The sequence below is a fragment of the Triticum urartu genome, chromosome 7A (assembly GCF_056163025.1).
Source record: "Triticum urartu cultivar PI428250 chromosome 7A, HENAU_Tu73, whole genome shotgun sequence".
NCBI lineage: Eukaryota > Viridiplantae > Streptophyta > Magnoliopsida > Poales > Poaceae > Triticum > Triticum urartu.
Genome location: NC_141879.1, coordinates 719,898,885 through 719,918,635, shown reverse-complemented (window position 1 = coordinate 719,918,635; position 19,751 = coordinate 719,898,885). Strand labels below are relative to the sequence as shown.

Here is a 19,751-nt window from a genome sequence, read left to right as displayed (position 1 = left end):
GGCGGATGCTAGTGCAGGAGGGAGGGTGAGATGCGTGAATCGGGGAAGCAGGGGCGGCGGCGGCGGAGGAGCAAGAGATGGGGGCAGCGCCGCATCGGGAGGAGAGGGGAAGAGAGCGGTCGCACGAGGGGTGGATCGAGCGGAGGGTTTTTCCTGCTTAACCTACGAAATTTCGCAGATTTTTTTAGGACGAAAAAAAACCAGTGGAGGTGGGACGAAAATTGACCGGCGGAGACTACCAACTGCTCCATTAGGAGTAGAGATATGTTTTGCGCCTAAATATGTGTAAGAAGCTGTAAAATGCTTAGGAATAAATACTTTTGGAGATCGTATCAATACCTACATGGATAGTGTATGTGTTGATAGATTGGTTATCATAATCTGTTTTTTAGATGGTTTTTCTTATGGATTTTGGGAATGTTTTTTTAGGACAATTGGGATATATTATTCTCTTTGCGAGACAGAACATCGTCTCGCCTCTCGCGCTGCACTACTGGCCCGACCCAATAAGGTGCATTCCTGTAGCTTCTTGGAGTGGTTTTGAAAAGATTCTATGGAGCGGTTTTAGAAGCTTCTGCGTGGTTTTTTATTTTTGTTTTCTATATCAGTTTTCTTTGATTTCTCCCCAGCTTTTTTTTTGTTTTCCTTCCTTGTTTCAAATGCATTTCAAAATTTTTAGTAAGTTCAAAATTTTAAGCATACATGTGAACATTTTTTAGATACACGTTGAACATTTCAAACATATGTTGATCATTCTTATCCGAATACATGTTGAACATTTGTTAAATGCACATTCAACGTTATTTTTATATACAGGTTGAACATTTTTCAGATAGAAGTGGAACATTTTGCAAATACACATTGATTTTTTTTGAATACATGTTGACATTTTGTCAAATTCACATTGAATATTTTTAAAATACACGTTGAACATTTTTTAAGCATGCAAACATTTTTATATTTTAACACATTTTATTGAATGGTAGGGAACATTCTTATAAATTATGCTAAGATTGTTTTGCACTGCATAGTCATTTAAAAAAATGCCACTAATATATTTTTGAAACGTGTGAATACTTTTACATGTGGTGGAAAATTTCATGAATGATATAAAACTCTTTATAAACTATGTGAACAAATATTTACAATTGCACGCACATTTTTTTGACATCACATGGAATTTTGAAAATATGTGAACCTTTTCTCAATGGCACGAATATTTTTTTGGATGGCACGAATATGCCTTTATAAATGCAGGAACATTTTTTTTACACAGCATTTACATTTTCGAAATGTGTGATGAAAGCTATTAAATATTTCGGCAAATTAATTTTTGGAACATATGTATTTAGAATTTTAAAAAATAGTTTTTCAGAAAATCAAACAAAAAAGTAATAAAAATAAATAAACAAACGAACTAGAGATAAACAGAAATAAACAAACAAAAGAGCAAAAATGGAACGGCTGATACTGGGCTGGTCCACTATGGAGGCTGCTTGTGGCGAGTTGTAAATCCGTCGGGTGAGTTTAAGTTTGCTGATATGCTCCTGGCCGAAGGAGGCCTATCAATTCTTCTCCTCAGAAAAAATCTAATGGTTCAATTCATATCTACAGACTTAAACTATTCATCAATTATCATGATAGTATAAAGAATACAAAATATAATCAAAAATACATCCAGCACGGTAGACAATCTATCAGATTGCAATCACGCCAAAGGCACGTCGTTTTCAACACCCCTCCCTCACCAAGGCCGGGTTAACCTTATTGTAGCAGACAGTCGGAAAGTCATTATGATAAGGCCCTGCTAGACTAGCACACCAGAACAACAACTATCGTCAATGAAGATAAGTGTAGATCGAAAGAATCCAACTAAGTAGACATGCCAACGTAAACGGGCGAAGATTGAATCAGAGTAGATCTGTAAGAGAGACACCGACTGAATCCCATGAGATGTGCCAGAGACACACCTCCACATGTCCTCCGATGATGCTAGATGCACTGCCATAACGGGGGCTAGACGGGGAGAACCTTATTCTATCTTCGAAGAGCCATCGCCTCACATTCCTGAGCATGACACAAACCCTAACCAAACTCAAGAAAACATCTAAAACCGGAGCAGAAGCCCCCCACTGACAGGGGTCGGGGTCCGCGACGCCTCTATGGTCGTAAGGCAACCGAAGACGAGGCGGACCGGTGGCGGTGGCGGTGGGAGGCAAGAAACGCACGTCACCTGGGGAGGCGCGTTTCGTGTGGAGGAAACCGTTTCGCATCTAGGGCACGAATTCCATTGTTGGTCTTGTTAGACATATGACTAATCTGTCTATCATTAGCAGATATGATACAATCTCATCGAACATAAGTTTTGTTTTGTGCCTTAATGATTATAAGAACCGAAGACGCAAAGCAAGAGTAACAAGCTGTACAAATGTTTAGGAATAAATACTTTTGGAGATCTTATCAATACCTGCATGGACTGTGTATCTGTTGATGCATGGATTGGTTATCATAATCCGTTTTTATATTGCTCTTCTTATGGATTTTGGGAATATTCTTTTTTGAAATTGGGATAGATTATTCTCTTTGCGAGACCAGACACCGTGTCGCCTCTCGCGCTTCAGCTACCGGGCCGGCCCAACAAGGTCCATTCATGTACCTTCCTAGAGCAATTTTGAAAAGATTCTATGCATTGGTTTTAGAAGCTTTTGTGTTTGACTGAAAAAAAAGAACCTTTCATGTGGTTTTTTCTTTTCGTTTCATGCATCAGTTTTCCTTGATTTTTCCTGTTTTTCTTTATCAGCACGGCAAGATCAAGAGAACAATTCTTTGGCTGCATTCTGCTTGTCTCTAGAAGAGGAGTTGCATATGCCAAGCTACAAGCCACATGTACGTTAAGATACGAAGAAGAATTAGTTGGTTTCTTAATTTTCCTTTGGTTTCATCCAGAGATGGTTGGCGAGTCAAAAGCAAAGAAAGCATCGACGGGAAGTTGTGCCAAAGAGCAAAGGATGCATAAGGCGTGAAGATCAGAGGAATCCTTTGCTTGGCCCCATTTCCTAGGCGAGGAAGGTGGCAATACATCAAAAGCATTACTAAAACATCAATTGCAGGAGATGGATATGCCAGGAAGCAGCAGCACGGAAGAACCTTTGCTTGGTTCTAGGTGCAACGATGCTATACACACGACACATGTGCATGATTTATGGACGATGTAGTTAATCAAGCCGTTGGTTTGTGGGAATAAACTGCAGGACATCGTCTGATTTTGAATCGTGCATGAATCGGCCACGCAGGCGTCGTGCGCAAAGCAGTTTCGTTCTAGGTGAGATGGCATCAGAGGTTAAGTTATGCCAAGGAGCAGCAGCACGTAAAGGTTAAAAAAAAAGAACTCTGGTGGGTCATGTAAACACGCTGAGGGAGCTGACGACATGTGTTGACATCCAGGCGGCTCGTACTCGTTTCTATGATCTTGCTTGGCGTCTTCATTCTAACACAGTATGCATAGGGCCGACCCCGACAGCGGCGTGGGGCCCTTTTATATGAATTATCAAAGCACTCACATTTTTTATTACCACAATAACATTCAGTATATACTAGTATATATATATATATCACATTACACAAAGACTTCTTGTTGATAGTAAGAAAACTGTGCAAATTATTTTGCGTTTGCGTTGGTTGATAGGCAACAATTAGATACTGTAAATCTAATAAGCATGTTAAGAAATCTAAATAATGGATACGAGCCCATGCATGTTTAGAAAATATTGGAGAAAGAAATAGTAGAACTGTAAAAGCATTAAAGCACTAATAAACATTAATTGGAGGAGTTACGTATGCCCGGAAGCACTGGCCCAAAAAGATAATGAAAGAATCCTTTGCTTGGTTCTAGGAAAGAACCAAGCATCATCCCACGTGGTGGTGATGGGCAAATCACATCACGTTATCTCTTTAGGAGTTACATACGCCTCTCTGCTTGCTTTATCAAGATACTGGTGAAGACGGTGGCATGCTTTTCAGCAAGCTTTTGGTTTCAATAGTCTCGTGTTTGCTACGATTTGGTGTGGATGTTAAGCTGAGGAGCAGCATCGCTTTTGGGAATGTCTTGTGCCGTTGCCTTACTATACTTCTTATTTATTGTCATGATGCTTGGATAGCTTTATTTATAAACTGGCAAAAACCTATTTCAGTTATAACCGGTGTTACCTCCAAACTAGGACGAGAGGCTTCACGCATGGTGTCTACGACAAAGAATCTTTGAACGTCAAAGTTGCGGTCCTGTATATGAAGCGCAAACTAATTGAGTATACACGTACGACACTCATCAGTAACTGGTCGTAAAGACAACAGGACCTCCTCCTCCGCTGTATCCATTTTTCTCCCGGAAAGTTTGTGTCTTTGCCGCAGTCTAGTGCATCAAAAACATACGAGACATTTGTATTCCTCAGTGTGGTTTACCAGAAACAGCATTCAAACTAAAGCTGCATGCCAATATGCTGTCCCACGCGCGCACAACATATGCTGTCTCAGACCAAGCTGTATGTCAGTATACTTTTTGCATGGCTGATGTACGTGAAGCGGTGGCAGCACGGCAAGATCAAGAGAACAATTCTCTGGTTGATTTTTGCTTGGCTCTAGGCCAGGAGGAATTGCATGTGCCAAGCTACAAGCAGCTCATGCGCAAAGATCAGAACAAGATTCTTTTGGTTTCTTTACCCCCCTTGTTTTAATAAATCAGACGAGAAGTGATTGCCCAGTCAAAAGCAAATCAAAGCATGGACGGGAAGTTGTGCCAAAGAAATAAGCATCGGCATACGGCATACGTGAAGATCAAGAGAAGAATCCTCCAGTTGCTCATTGCCTGGCCCCATCTCCTAGGCAAGGAAGGTGGCAAGGTATCAAAAGCATTGCTAAAATAAACATCAAATGGAGGAATTATATATGCCAAGAAGCAGCAGCATTTTTTTCATAAAAAGGAATTATCCCGGCCTCTGCATCACATGATGCACACAACCATAAGAAGCAGCAACATGGAAGAAAGAATCCTTTGCTTGGTTTTAGCCTTTTAGGTGAGACGGCTCAGAGGTTAAGTTATGCAGCAGCATGTTTAAGATTGAAAGAAGAATTCCAGTGGCTCATGTAAACACGCTGACATGTGTTCAAGTTAGACGGCTCATGTTACCAAATGGTGGGGAGCATCACCCTGTGGATGTAAGCTTTGCCCCTGGTTAACAAACACCATGTTCTCCCCGCAAAAAAAGAAGAAGAAGCAAACATCGTGTACTGGGTTTATCTATGATCTTGATCGACGTGTTCATTCTACCACAGTATGCACAGGGACGATCCCGAGTCCCGACATATCAGAGCTCTAGGGCAAGATAGTGGGTGCGTACTGGTTTTATATATTATCAAAGCACTCACATTTTTTATTGCCACAGTAACATTCAATATATAGTATATCACATAGCACTATTGTGTTGCGTTGGAGATATAGTTAGAAAGTTGTGCAAAATATTTTGCCTATTGTGGTTGATAGGCAAAAGCACAATACTGCGAAACTAACAAACATGTTAAGAAATCTATATCAGAACAATATTTGAGAAGTTACATATGCCGGGAAGCAGCGGGACAAAGAGATGAAAGAAAGAATTGTTTGCTTGGTTCTAGGCAAGAACCAAGCATCTCGTCGTGGTCGTGGGCTAATCACATCACGTCATGCTAGTCTACCTCTTTTACTCAAGTGTCAAGTGAAGAGTTACATATGCCCAGGGGCGGATCCAGAACAAAAATGTCCCGGTGTCCACGTGCACATCATATATACAAGGATGTACACTAAGCAATAATACCCTCTGTAAAGTAATATAAGACTTTTTAGATCACTATCTTGTATTACTTTACCAAGGGAGTATATATAAATAACACACCCAACAACACAAATTATATGGCAACAAGATTTCTGATCAAAATAAATTGTTCACTTCCACTTAAAATACTAATTGATTATGTAAATTTGAACAATTAAGCATAAGAACTCCAAACAATGAAAACAAATATGATCAGATGACGACATATGTCAATATATTCTGAATGTGATGGGCTAGTTATATCATCTTATGCCGAGGTCTTCATTTTTTTAAAAACATTTCCATAAATTCTCCTGTGATTAATTATTATTGTATTAGCAAAGATGTACGAGTTACATTATTTGTGTTTGCATATGCAAGAATAGAAACAATAAACAAAACGTATTGATTGAATGATACGATTAGGGACCTAAACTTACTCGACATTGTGCCTCATTGCTGTCACAAAAATAATCCTCCCCTAGTTATATATGAATCGCAGCGAATTGTCCCCAAATACCTTCAAATTTTAAGACCCTAGCCTTACAATTAGAAAAACAGAAATAAAAAAAATGAAATTCCTACACACAGTTGAATAGAGATTTCAGATTTAAGAGAGATCGGCAATTACCAAGTGCTGAGTTGAGAGTTGAGACCTACCCCGAATTTCCAACAATCCCTGAGTGGGGCGAAGGTAGAGGTGGCCGGCTAGCGATGCTTGAACAACGGCAGCTCGGCAGACCGGCGGCTGGCCGCGTGACGGAGAAGGGCTGAGAACGGCGGCGCTGGGTTGAAGCGCAGAAACCGAGCGGACGAGCAACCGAACAGGCGCACCTGCAGGTAGGGTACAGCCGTATGGGGATCGATAGTTTTTTTTCAACACGCGCACGTACAGGACCAGGGATCGATTAATGTATAGCTGGGCTGCACTGCCTCGCCTGTGTTTGTCTGGGCTGGCCGGTGTCCCGGTTCAATAATTACCGGTGTCCAGCCCAAAAATCAGGACTATGTAGTATAAGGTAATTAAGCACGTACTTTACCCGGTGGCAGTGACACCGGAAGCGATAACGTGGCTCCGCCCATGCATATGCCTCTGCTCGCTTTATCAAGATAGTGGTGAAGACCGTGGCATGCTTTTCGGCAAGCTATTGATTTTATTTATCTCTTGTTGCTACATTTGGGTGGATATTAAGGGCCCTGGGATTCGTTGCTTGTTTTGGGGGTTGAGCTGTAAAGCTGTAGTACTGGTACTAATCATTTCTCTAAACAAAAGCAGCTGCCAAAGCACCTAGAATATTGGGTGTCTTGATTGCAGCAACCAGATCTCCGATTTATATGTAGTTCCATCTCCAGCAGCTAGCTTCTGCGAACCGCAATACTAAGTAGACAACAAACACACAAGCCAGCAACCCTGAGTAGACACAACACACAAGTGAGGCAGATCGAGATCAGCCAGAATGGCGGAGTTCGCGCTTGGTCTGACCAAGACGGCGGTGGAGGGGACGGTGAGCAGGGTGAAGTCAGCCATCGATGAGGAGGCGAAGCTGCGGATTCGAGTGCAGAATGATTTGGTGTTCATCACTGGCGAGTTCGAAATGATGCAATCATTTCTCAACGCTGCCAACAAGGAACGGGCAAACACCCAAGTGGTGAGGACCTGGGTGAGGCACGTCCGTGACCTGGCCTTCGATGTGGAGGATTGCCTCGAGTTTGTTGTCCACCTTGACAACAAGTCAACCTGGTCCTGGTTGTGGCGCGTGCTGCCGGACTGCATGGCACCGGTGCGGCCTCTGGATGTGGCGGTCGCGGATATTCAGCGGCTCAAGGCGAGGGTGGAGGATGTAAGCCAGAGGAACACCCGCTACAACCTCATTGGTGACTCTGGCTCCCACTCCAACTCAAAGCCTACAGTAGTTACTACTGTCTCATCTTTGACGACGGAGCTTATGCCTGATTCTGGCCCAGCAGCGGCATTCCGCATCCTGCACAAGGTGTGGGAGGCCACAGATAAGATACGGCCTGATATGGGTGACCTCAGGAAGTTGATCACCAATGAAGGTAGTGACCTTGAGGTTATCTCTGTATGTGGAAGCCCAGGAGCATCTGATCTTGGGGTGACACACGTCCTCAGGGAGGCTTACAATGACCCAAAAATCTGCCAAGAATTCACAAGCCGAGCCTGGGTAAAGCTGACGCATCCTTTTAACCTCAATGAGTTCATCAAAATCTTGCTCACTCAATTCTATGCTAGCTCTAACCGAGCAAGTGTAGGAGTAGCAGGCTTCCGAAAAAATATGAAAGAAGCGGTGGCCAAGGAAGATGAGCTCATGCAGCAAGTGAGCCAGCTGAGGTATCTCGTTATCGTGGAACAACTATCCTCTGTGGTAGAGTGGGATGCCATCAGAATGTACCTACCGGAAAGTAAAAACGGCAGCCGGATTGTCGTGACGACAAAGCAGTTGGGTCTTGCTTTCTCGTGCACGGGGAATCCCTATCAAGTATCGAACCTCAGACAACTCTCCGGTGGCCAATCTCTTTGTGCCTTCTTCAACAAGGTGCGTAAACCCCATATGTGGCAACACAGCAAATCAAACTACCTCCTTAATTTCATAGTCATCCGTACAAGGTTTATTTCTTACTCAGTACTACTAGCTAGTACCACTACTCTTCATTCGGAAATAGATGCCATCCTATAAATACATAGTCAAACTTCTTAAACTTGGACTACTAACAGGTAAACAAATTACTTGGACTTTTATTCATGAAAGTTAGAGTATAGTGAATTTAGTGTAATGAACACCTAATAATGTATCATAAGGTTCATTCTTCTTTGACCACTGATTTTCCAACGTAATTGTAGACATAAAAAGCTACCACTATTTTGTCTACTACATCCTTTTTGCAAGTACATATACTAGTATTTATTCTTTCAGAACTTCATATAGTAATCATTTGTTCTACTTTTATAAATACATACGCACTTCCTTGTGATAAGGAATTATTCTCAACAAGTAGTGAGATGCCAAGTTGATGACATGGCGGACATGCATGATTTGTTTATGTAGAAGGGTTGCATGCACAGAAAAAATAGGTATTGCTACTTGCTAGTACTATTTTAGAATAGAGAGTTAGCTTATTCTACCATTTTAGCAGTCTTTTAGGGAGTGTCATTTTCGCAGTTAATCATGCATTATGGGGGTTAAAAAAATTGGCTTCGCTAACAGACGTAGTCTCATTGACCCAGGTGTGCTTATGAATTATAATTAATTTAAAGAAAAAATGTTTGGGGAAATGCATATTAATGGAGACCGGTTTGTTCTGATCCTCGCATTCTAGTTAAACTATCCAATTTTCTTACGTGCAGGTCTCTGAACGTCGTAGTGACATGGGTGAACTCATTTGGCAATTAAGACATGTTGTTGGTGTGATCTCTGTGCAGAAGCATCCTGATCTAAGGTCATCAACTCTTATTGATAAGGTGTACGCAGGCGTAACAAATAAGTCAAAAGAATTTGAGGAAGTTAAATTTGAACGACACAGCTGGGTCGATGTACCTTATTCCTTTAGTTTGGGTGTCTTTGCTCGGCATTTATTTTTGAATTTTCATTCAAATGATCTTCGAGCCAAGAAAATTATAGCAGCTGGTACAATGGGAGACACAGGCGTCATTCAAGGGTGTCATAAGTTTCTCAGGGAAGACAGGTGCCTCGTGGTTATTAATGGTCTGGACTCGACAGATAGTTGGGACCAAATAAAAGCTGCCTTTTTATCAGAGCCTACTAAGAGTTGTATCCTTGTCATTACAAAGGAAGCAAGTGTGGCCAGATACTGTGTAGGCGAAACTGATCGTCCAGCGCTCAACACCAAAGATTTGGAAGCCGACGTGGTACTTCGTCGCTCAATGAAGGTATACATACATTATTACTATTGTTGTTGCTGCTGCTGCACTAGATAAACAGTAGCAGTGTCTTAACCCTCAAACATTCATGCGTTTCCAGCTTAATTAATATTAGTATGACCCCTAAAGTTAACTCAAACCCAATTGGAATTCGACCATAGATATTAGGTGGAGGTTTACTCTAGTAGCTGCTGGCCTGGCCCGGAATACCTCACGTGTTTGTATTTTGTTTGATTGGCTTTCTAGTAGTATAAGTTTCCTAGCCCTTGTTCTAATTAACCTAATTTAAACAAATGCTTTTACATATATCTTATACTTGTGGCCATGCGCAGGGTTGTGAGTATAATGGACTTGGAGCCAAGGAGGCCTCTAGCAGGGGCCGATTTTTCTGCAACAGAAGGGAAGAAGCGCATGTCTGGACTGGTAAATTTAAACTTATTGTAGATCCACATAATGTGTATTACCCATGCCTCCGGCATTGTTTACAACAACATGGTACAATTTCCTTGTGTGGGGACGAAGCTTGGAGATCGGCTCTTGCCAGGAAAATTTACTACAACCAAATGCTTATTGCACATGAAGATGGTATACCACCCACTGTACGGGTAAAAGATGGAAAGAAATTGGATTCCGGATTTACAAAGTTCAGTTGGGTTGATGTACCACACCCGTTCGATTTGATGGACTTCTCTTGGCGCTTATCTTTGGATTTTCACTCAGATGATCTCAAACCAAAGCAAAATGCGGTTTTCGGTCTGATGGAAGGGCGCCATGACCCAATTGAAGAGTGCCTTAATTTTCTTCGACACGACAAGTGTTTGGTTGTTATTGACGGTCTACAGTCGAAAAATGATTGGAACCTCATAAGAGATGTATTATTCTCCAAGCCTACAAATGGATGTATAATTGTCAGTACGGGCGAAGAAAGTGTTGCAACACACTGTGTACATCATGAAAATCGAGTGTTCCTTGACAATGGTCGAGCAGCCGACCTTGCAGCCCATGTTCAGTCCAGAAAGGTACGTTTACTCTAATAATCTACCTGCCCTTAGTTATGCATGGTGTTCTCTTCTTACAATCTTCCCTCCGTTCCTAAATATTTGTCTTTCTACACATTTCAAATGACTACTACATGCGGATGTATATAGACATATTTTAGAGTATAGATTCGCTCATTTTGATCCGTATGTAGTCATTTGTTGAAATGCCTAAAAAAACAAGTACTTAGGAACGGAGGGAGTAGCTAGCTGTATATGTGCATAAAAATTTATTACAGCAAAACAATAACGAGTGGAATACTCTCTCTCCCTCTCTCCCGAGTCCTCTCTCGCTCTTCCTCTCCCTCTCTCTTCCTCCCCCCTCTCTCTTCCTTCTCTCCCTCCCTCTCTCTATCACTGTCTGTACATAGTGCGATTCAGCAGGCCTTCCGTCTTCAAAGATGGCGACTTGCCAGTCTCCCACCCCCTAGCGTTGCTTCCCGTTGCCTCCAACGAGGTAGTGCAGTGGTTTCTCTAGTGGGGTGTGGTCAGCCATTTGACGGCGACCATAGATAGATAGGCGGCATTCCGTGTTAGAATAAATCCGAAGTATACCGTTGATCATCTAAGGATCAAGCAATCATATGAGCACGACACCGAGACTTGTTAACGAGGTTCACCGATATGGCTACATCCCCGGGGCTTGACTACGGGCGCTCCTCCCTGTGACACCATCACAATACCACACCCAGTCGCCCTGGACACAGGCACATGCCGCCGGCTTCCCCTGCGTTTCGGTGCTATTATGTTGGCATAGATTACATTGTGTGTCTACCCCCGCTATATATGAGAGGCCTAGGATACAAGTGTCCTATTAGGACACGACTCCATATTATATCTAAACACAATACAACTCCTAGTCCAACTGTAACCTACCTTGTACACAATATTCGACACAACTCTAACAAACTCCACCTTGGCGAATATTCTCCACCACCTTGAATTTGTCAATGCGTCAAACTTCCATGTACATTGGACTTGAGCTTATCCCATGAGTACCGCTGCTACTCCAAAGACTCCATATGACTCCACCTGCAATTTGTAGTCCCTTCTTTTCTTGACCAGAGTCAACACTCGAACGAAATTAAGTTCCACATTACTCTAGTTTGCGCTCCCAACTTTCAGAGTATCAGTCTAACGCCATCACACGCTGATCACTGACCTGCGTGAAATTGAACAACTCATATATTGGGTGTCACACATAAGAGTTACCTGAACTTAATATCACCGCTCCTTCCTTGACCGCCTGTCTGAAACTTGAAGAAATTTCACCATTGCTTGTAGTCATCCCGAGTCAAATTCACAGTTGTCTCACCACATGTATGACCACCAGAGCCTTGGCCCGTCTCCATGTCCCGTGCGTACCGCACACCTCGCTGCTATTACTGCGTCGAGCCTCCGCTGTCCCGGTCGAGTCTCAAGGGCCGCGAACCCACACCACTCAACCCCACTGCAGAGTACCACCGATCATCACCGACCGATGACGAGTTTCACGCTTCCATCAGACCACTGGACTCCAGTCCAAACTACATGTCACTCGCTTTTCCTCCTTGTTGAATAGGCTTCGATTCCCTTGATCCTTACACCGTAGCCCCTCAATCCAGCTCCACCTTCAACATGACTCCATGGTAGATGATCAGCCCACCCTCGCGCCCCGTCGACTTCAAGCTCCATGTGTGCACCACCTTGAATCAACCCCACGCCATAGTCTTGTCGAAGCCACACAAGCCCTCGGGGCCTGCACACGTGTTTCTACGACCAGAAGTCGGTCACCATCAGCATCACGCTCATATGTCACTGTCGCTGATCCCACCACCGTCTTCTGTTCCAACCGACTCACGTCGATCCCGTCAGACTGTCCTATCCGACCCAGCCGAACATGTCCGGCTACATGACACGCTCCAGGCTCTCAAATCGTCTTCAGCGAATTCTAATCCATCACATGATAATTCCATCTTAACTGACATGACTTCCCGCAATGCCTTCAAGCATCTCTGTTATGCCAACAAATCTTTCATCTATGTCTACCATAATCCAAGGTTTTCAGTTCCGCGAACTTCTCCACCTCAAACCTAATACCCATTGGCGTCACAGTTCTTCATACGGCTAACTCGATGGAAAATAACTGAGCTCCCACGCGATGCCTAAGTACACAACCGTGTACATGCACCAAATCCCAGCCAAAGAAAAAACCTTTTGGCCTCTTCACGTGGTGTGCTCCCTTTACACAACTTCCAATGCTGCCTTTGCCTTGCCACAACCTCTGCTAATTCCTGACGGATGCACAACACAATAGGTAGTTTTCTTCCGCCGAATCGATCTGATCTGCCTCTCTCCGTGTCGTACACGAGGACTCGGTCCTCTTCTTTTGGTCCAAAACAAAACTCATGTCTGCACGCATCCACGAACCAGTCTGATTGGGCCTTCGTGGGGCTTCCGCTCAGCTCAGCTCTCCGGATGGGCCTCCAATCTGCGTCTGCTATACGTTCCATCAATCACGATCGTTCTCGCCGAGACCGAATTGATTTCGAACGCTGCACGTTGCCTGCCTGCCTGCCGCCGCCAAACCGATCCGCCACTGCATGCGCTGTCTCTCTGATCGCCTCAAGAAGATTACAACCGCTGATTCTGCTTCTTAGATCGCCTCAAGTCGATTCCCGCTCTAACGACTGCGATCACTCCCTGCAGAACTCCAACAATACCTTCCGGCTCCGATCAACGATCCACCTTCGTCCAACCTAGCTCATGATACCACTTGTTAGAATAAATCCGAAGCATACCATTGATCATCCGAGGATCAAGCAATCACACGAGCACGACACCGAGATTTGTTAACGAGATTCATCGATATGGCTACATCCCCGGGGCTTGACTACCGGCGCTCCTCCCCGTGACACCGTCACAATACCGCACCCGGTCGCCCTGGACACCGGCACATGCCGCCGGCTTCCCCTGCGTTCCGGTGCTATTATGTTGGCATAGATTACATCGTGTGTCTACCCCCGCTATATATGAGAGGCCTAGGATACAAGTGTCCTATTAGGACACGACTCCATATCCTATCTAAACACAATACAACTCCTAGTCCAACTGTAACCTACCTTGTACACATTATTCGACACAACTCTAACACCCCGGCCTCAGATCTGCGAGCCAAAAAGGGTGCGCACTACGGAGGCAGGCACCCATGGCGGGCATGGCGACTCCACATCCTTGTTCATGGTGGCGGATGCATCAATCTCTCTTCCCGTTGACTCGCTTCTCGTCGCCTCCAATGATGCCATGTGGCGGCGAAGTGACGCATTTGCTTGCAGCCACGGGCATGAGTGTGCCTCTCCGTCGAGCCTGCCGGGCGGCATAGGTAGTTGTGCTGCAACGCACCACGACGGTGATCCTGGCAACAATGGGTATTGGGGACCGTGTTTGCTTTGGTGCAACAGGCAAGCGGCAGGTCCGGTGCTGTGCGAGGCTGCGGCGATGGCCCTGCACGAGGCTAATCTAGCATCCGTCAAGGCCATGGCCGCATTTGGCGGTCATCAATGAGCTTCCGGTGTCGCCTCTGTGTGGCCCTCCTCCCCAACCCCGGACTAGCTAGCCAGATGGCGTTATCAAGGTCCTGCAGATAGCGGGCTTTGGGCGATGGTGTGCCAATGGCCGAGGGCATACATTTGTCGTCTGGTGTGTGTGGGCAGTGGCATATGCACGTGGAGGTTCCCATATGCAGCGACTGACTTTGATGGGGCACAAGGGCGCACCGAGTGCTCCTAATCGGCATCAAGCTCGGTTACAACGGTCTCTGCTAATATGAAGGACGCTGGGGTAGCGTCCCTAGGGTCGTAGCGGATGTTGCATGCCTATTCTCACAGATGTGGAGCGGCTGTGGTTGGATCCACGCCGCATCATGGACGACCCCCAACGGCCGGGTGATGGTCTATGCCTCTATGGTGAGAAGATGCCCCATCCATTTGCTAGTGCCATTCTGGCCTGGCATGCAGTACATGTTGGCGTGACTAGAGGAATACCTGTCTTCAAGATGATGTTTGGAACACCACTTCATGTTTGGGGTGAAAACTCTTGTTCTACCCTTAATTGGTTGGGCTCAATAGTGAAGAACTTTCATCATTACTTTGTTGAAGGTGTTGTTTCCTTGCTGATGTGTTGGTCTTCGGTGGTTAGACTCGGCAACCAGGATGAAAATCCTTTTCTTGGTTGTCTTCGGCCGGACACAACGACGACGGCGCGAGTACGCCTATCCCTTCTTGAAAGCGTTGATGTGAAAATTTTGACTTAGCTGTAGATGTTTATTTCATATATCTTGTAATGGTTTAGCCGTGGCTGGCTTTGTTTTGTACTCTGCTTAATAATTAATAAGATTGTGTGCATCACATCAATGATGCAAACAACGAAGGTTAACCTCTTTTTCAAAAAAAGTACATACAATCACAAACTTGTCCTAATGTGTTGTAATAGAATTTTAGAATGCTTCAAATGTGCATTTCACATCTACCATTTTTAGCATCATTTGCGCATACTCCAGCTATATGCATGTAAAGTGAAGAAACGGCACGTAGGTTGCCGTGCAATTCTTTATCCTTCTGGTGCCACATCCCATCAATGGGAGCTTAGCAAGCATACTAAAGATATCAGAAAACTTTTCACATAAGATTTTAGTGGACATGTTTAATTTGTATGGATTAAGTTATGTTATTTATAGTTATATGTGTCTTTGTTGCAGAAGAAAGGGTACTCAGATAAGGACAAGAGTAACGCATTCTCTATCAGAATGGTAGAGGCACGTGATTGGATCAACAAATTTGAAAGTATTAAGGATTATAGTGGATGGAATCCTATTTTGGAATTTGTCCCAGATGGCAGTCCTCCTCATGGTGTTACTTCCGTGTGGGGGATTGCAGGGGTCGGGAAATCAGCTCCAGTCAGAAGCTTTTATTACAAGAGTATGATTGGTGATCTTGAACCGGTCAGGAAGTACAGCTGGGTGGATGTTCCCCAACCATTCGATTTGACAGACTTTTGTAGACAATTATATATGGATTTTAATTCGGATGATCTTGAAGAAAAAGAAACTGCAGCAGTTCGTATGATAGAAGGCCAGGACCCAATTCAAGGGTGTCGTAAGTTTTTGCAGGAAGACGACTACTTTGTTGTTTTTGATGGTTTATGCTCCATACATGACTGGGATCAGATAAAAGAAGTGTTATTATCTGAGCCAATTAAAGGCAGTATATTTGTCATTACAAATGAAAAAGGTGTCGCCACACATTGTGTAGATGATCGAGAAGATAGAGTGTTTAATGTGAAAGGTCTTGGTGCTGACACGGCCCTTGCTCTCTTCACAAAGGTATTCTCTTCACCAAGGCATTTTTATTAATTGATTTGCTCTAGTGCAAGAAATTTGGCTACGTACATTTGTTTATGAATATTTCTATGTGCAACAAGAGTAACAAATGATACATATGTTAGTCTATGAATAGCTATAAGTTAATTTAGAGCTATGTCAAATTTGTACATCAAGCATCCAACATTAATTACCCGTGTTGTCAACTTGAAGTTGCATTCAAATTATTGATATGTAGACATGACACGCTGTTGCCAATGTATAAATGTATGATATGAATAGTGATAACCATTCAATTTTGGTCCTTCACTGGCATGCATTCATCTACACTACCTTGCAATAATCCGTACATTTTATAGTACTATATGCATAAGTTTGTGACAAAATGTGATGAACCAAGCCTTTTTTTTCCTGAGACATTCCAGGCCAGTCTTTACTTATAATTAGGATTTTGGCATACAGTTCAAGAACGCAAGCCCCCCCCCCCCCCCCCCCCCCCACCCACACACACACCCAACACACCTTGAAAAATGCATGATGTAAAACCTTTTACAATATTACACCATATAATATTATTGTTTGAAACACAAGGGTGCATCCGGACAATAGCACGTGCTCGACCCCAAATGAAAAATAACTAGTTTCAGATGTTGAGAAATATAAAAGTCACTTGAAAGTATTGGTCAACTTGTGTTTGGTAACTTACTTTTCTGATTTTAGAAATAACAGTTTTTGTAGATAACTAAAAGAAATTATTTACAGTAAAGTGCAGATAGCTTATACATCACAATTAAATTTCAACTTCAAGTTATTGTAGTTTGAAATATGTTAGATGCTCATATTTTAAACATTATAGATGCAGTTTAATTTTCATCCAAATATTTGATTTTGGGTCAAATTAAGTTTGGTTTCAACTTCAAGAAAATAAATTCAAATATATAGTTCATTTTCTCAAAGTTGACTTTAAATGAACTACCCATTAGATAGTTACAAACAAAATTTTGTTTTTGTGATAAATTCAACTTAATTTCCAAATGTAATTATAATGCTTAAGTTTGTATGGTTTCCAAACTGATTTTGTATACATTTCTGAATTTAGCATATTTATATTTATTGGAAAAGTAACTTATTTCTTGATAGTAGATGGCTCGGAGTGGCAAGCTGATCAAGACTTCCAGAGAGGAAGAGCTTTCAAAACTGATCATTGCCAAGTGTGGCGGGCTACCCAAAGTAATAGCTGCCATAGGCGAGTCCTTGCAGGCACCCTACAAATGGGATAAAAAGTTGTTAGAGAGCCTAAATGCTAAATTCATGATCATGTTGGAGACAGACCCAAGATTCCAATGTTTAAGGGGTCTATTTACTAGGATGCAGTCCTATTTTGATGATTGTCCAGATTCACTGAAGCCATGTATCTTCTATCTGTCAGTATTCCCTTTAGGCCACATTATTAGGCGAAGGCGTCTGTTAAGGCGGTGGATCGCGGAGGGTTACTCCAGGGGGACTAATGGCAGTACTGCAGAAGAGAATGCGGAGAAGTACTTCTCCCAGCTTGTAGAGTTAAGCATAATAATCCAGCAGCAGCAAGAACCACCAAGCAGTGCAGACGTATGGAAAGTCAATGGATTCTTTCATGAATACATCATTTCACGTCCAATGCAAGATAATCTTGTGTTTGCACTAGAGGGGCGTCGCAGCCATAACTGGCAGCGTGCTGGAACTGGACAACACCTGGCCATAAGTAGCAGCTGGGATGGAGACAAGATTGTATTTGAGAGAATGGAATTGTCACGGCTCCGGTCATTGACGGTGTTCGGCAAGTGGAGGCCATTCTTCATCTCTGCCGATGTCAATATGGAATTGCTCCGGGTGCTGGATCTAGAGAATTCAACAGGTGTCAGAGATGCTGATATTGAGCAAATTGGGAAGCTACTTCTTCGCCTCAAATTCCTCTCCCTACGAGGTTGCAAATATATTACCTGTTTGCCGAGATCATTGGCTGGCCTGAAGCAGTTGCAAACTCTAGATGTAAAAGGCACCTCCATAGTCATTTTGCCATCTTATGTTATGAAGCTACATAAGCTACAATACATTCGTGCTGGTGCCATACTACCACCATCAGTTACGGAAGACCTACCAGCAGAAGAAGCAGGAGCAGCTGATGAGGACCACATGACATCAGCAACCGCTGGAGATGACCATAGTGATGCCATGGTTACAAGCCAATTAGCAGGAGAAGCAACAACACCAGCAGAAGAAGAGCCAGTCCAGACCACAACGCCATGGAGCAGTCGGGGACGAGATATGCTGGTATCTTCCAGCTGGTTGTCCAACAAGTTTAGATGCAAACGTCGACGATGTAGTGGTGTTAAGGTTCCTGTTGCGGCTGGGATTGGTAAGCTGATCGCTTTACATACACTTGGTGTTGTCAATATCACTATTAGTGGCAAGGCCATCCTCATGGAGCTCAAGAAGCTTACCCAATTGCACAAGCTCGCTGTGTCCGGCATCAACTGGAAAAATTGGAGTGAATTTTGTTCTGTCATCTCAGGCTATGTTCATCTTGAGACCTTGTCAGTGAGACTCGGTGATAATGATGAGAAGCAGAAGGAGCGGGAGGATTTGTGTTGTTTGGATGACATCTCCAAGCCGCCAAAAACACTAAAGAGCCTCAAGCTGTACGGGGGAAATGTACACGTATCGGTAGTCTGGATGAAGCAACTTGGCAAGAATCTCAAAAAGGCTCGCGTTCAAGATCTTGAGTTGGCAATATCAACGCAGGAGAACATAGACAGCCTTGTACAATTGCCTTGCAAGGATATGTTCCGTCATCTTTGTCTCAAGCCGATTGAAGATGGCAAGCTCTATTATGATAGTCTGGTGGCCCCGTGGACTAGGGATTTCTTCCAAGCCCCAGACCTTAAGATTGACTGTGGCAGCTACAAGCTGGTGATAGTTTTTGGAGGTAGGATGCCTGCAAATGTGGAGGTGCTGGTTGTTCACTGCTCTTCTACCGAGTCGTCTTTGGAGCTTTCTGGGTTAGAGAAGCTAGAGAATCTCAAGGAAGTGTGGCTTAAGGGTTCATACAGCGACCAAGTCAAGGAACACTTGCAGCAGAAGGTTGGCGAGCTTGTGAAGAAACCTGTGTTGAAGCTGGAGGACCAACACACCCAACAGTCAGCTCCACCTACCCCTTGTGCGTGCCTGAAATGCCTACTTAACTGAATTGTAGTTTTAATTTGTGATGTGATGGAGTATGAACTGTATTCCAAAGAGTTGGTTTAAGTATATACTATTTTGCCAGTTTGACACCTGATGTTGTCGTATGAATGTACATGAAGCTGACTGCAACCTTTGGTACTGATTCCTGCTTTGCTGATGATTACTTTGCGTAGGCTCGTCGTGTTACAACGGAGAATTCATAGAGAATATCTATTTATGATAATGAGAATGAAGAGAAGATCGGTTACTCACTGAATTGTCGACATGTACAACTTACAGTTTCAGGGAGCTGGCATTCACCACTGCAGGGTCGCTCAAGAATGCAGAACGGATGGTCAAGCAAGGAAGCAAGGGGAAAGGGAGGGGAACGGGGGACCTGGGTGGGGATGAATTTG

General features: G+C 43.6%; 1 protein-coding gene across 1 annotated transcript; it reads left to right on the top strand.

The window, feature by feature from the left end:
- The first annotated feature begins 7,245 nt into the window (after positions 1 to 7,245).
- On the top strand, positions 7,246 to 19,452 carry LOC125519439 (uncharacterized). Its single transcript, XM_048684248.2, has 5 exons — positions 7,246 to 8,398; positions 9,208 to 9,750; positions 10,074 to 10,760; positions 15,514 to 16,137; positions 17,278 to 19,452. Exons 1-5 carry the CDS (start codon positions 7,301 to 7,303, stop codon positions 19,357 to 19,359), a joined length of 5,034 nt encoding a protein of 1,677 aa, XP_048540205.2. The 5' UTR covers positions 7,246 to 7,300; the 3' UTR covers positions 19,360 to 19,452.
- Positions 19,453 to 19,751: the final 299 nt, after the last annotated feature.

What these genes read in the sequence shown, in the direction of transcription:
- LOC125519439 (XM_048684248.2), top strand. Translation starts at nt 7,301, where the DNA reads ATGGCGGAGTTCGCGCTTGGTCTGACCAAGACGGCGGTGGAGGGGACG. An exon ending in TTTGTGCCTTCTTCAACAAG is followed by an intron (nt 8,399 to 9,207) that starts GTGCGTAAACCC and finishes TCTTACGTGCAG; the next exon opens with GTCTCTGAACGTCGTAGTGA. An exon ending in CCCTTGCTCTCTTCACAAAG is followed by an intron (nt 16,138 to 17,277) that starts GTATTCTCTTCA and finishes TCTTGATAGTAG; the next exon opens with ATGGCTCGGAGTGGCAAGCT.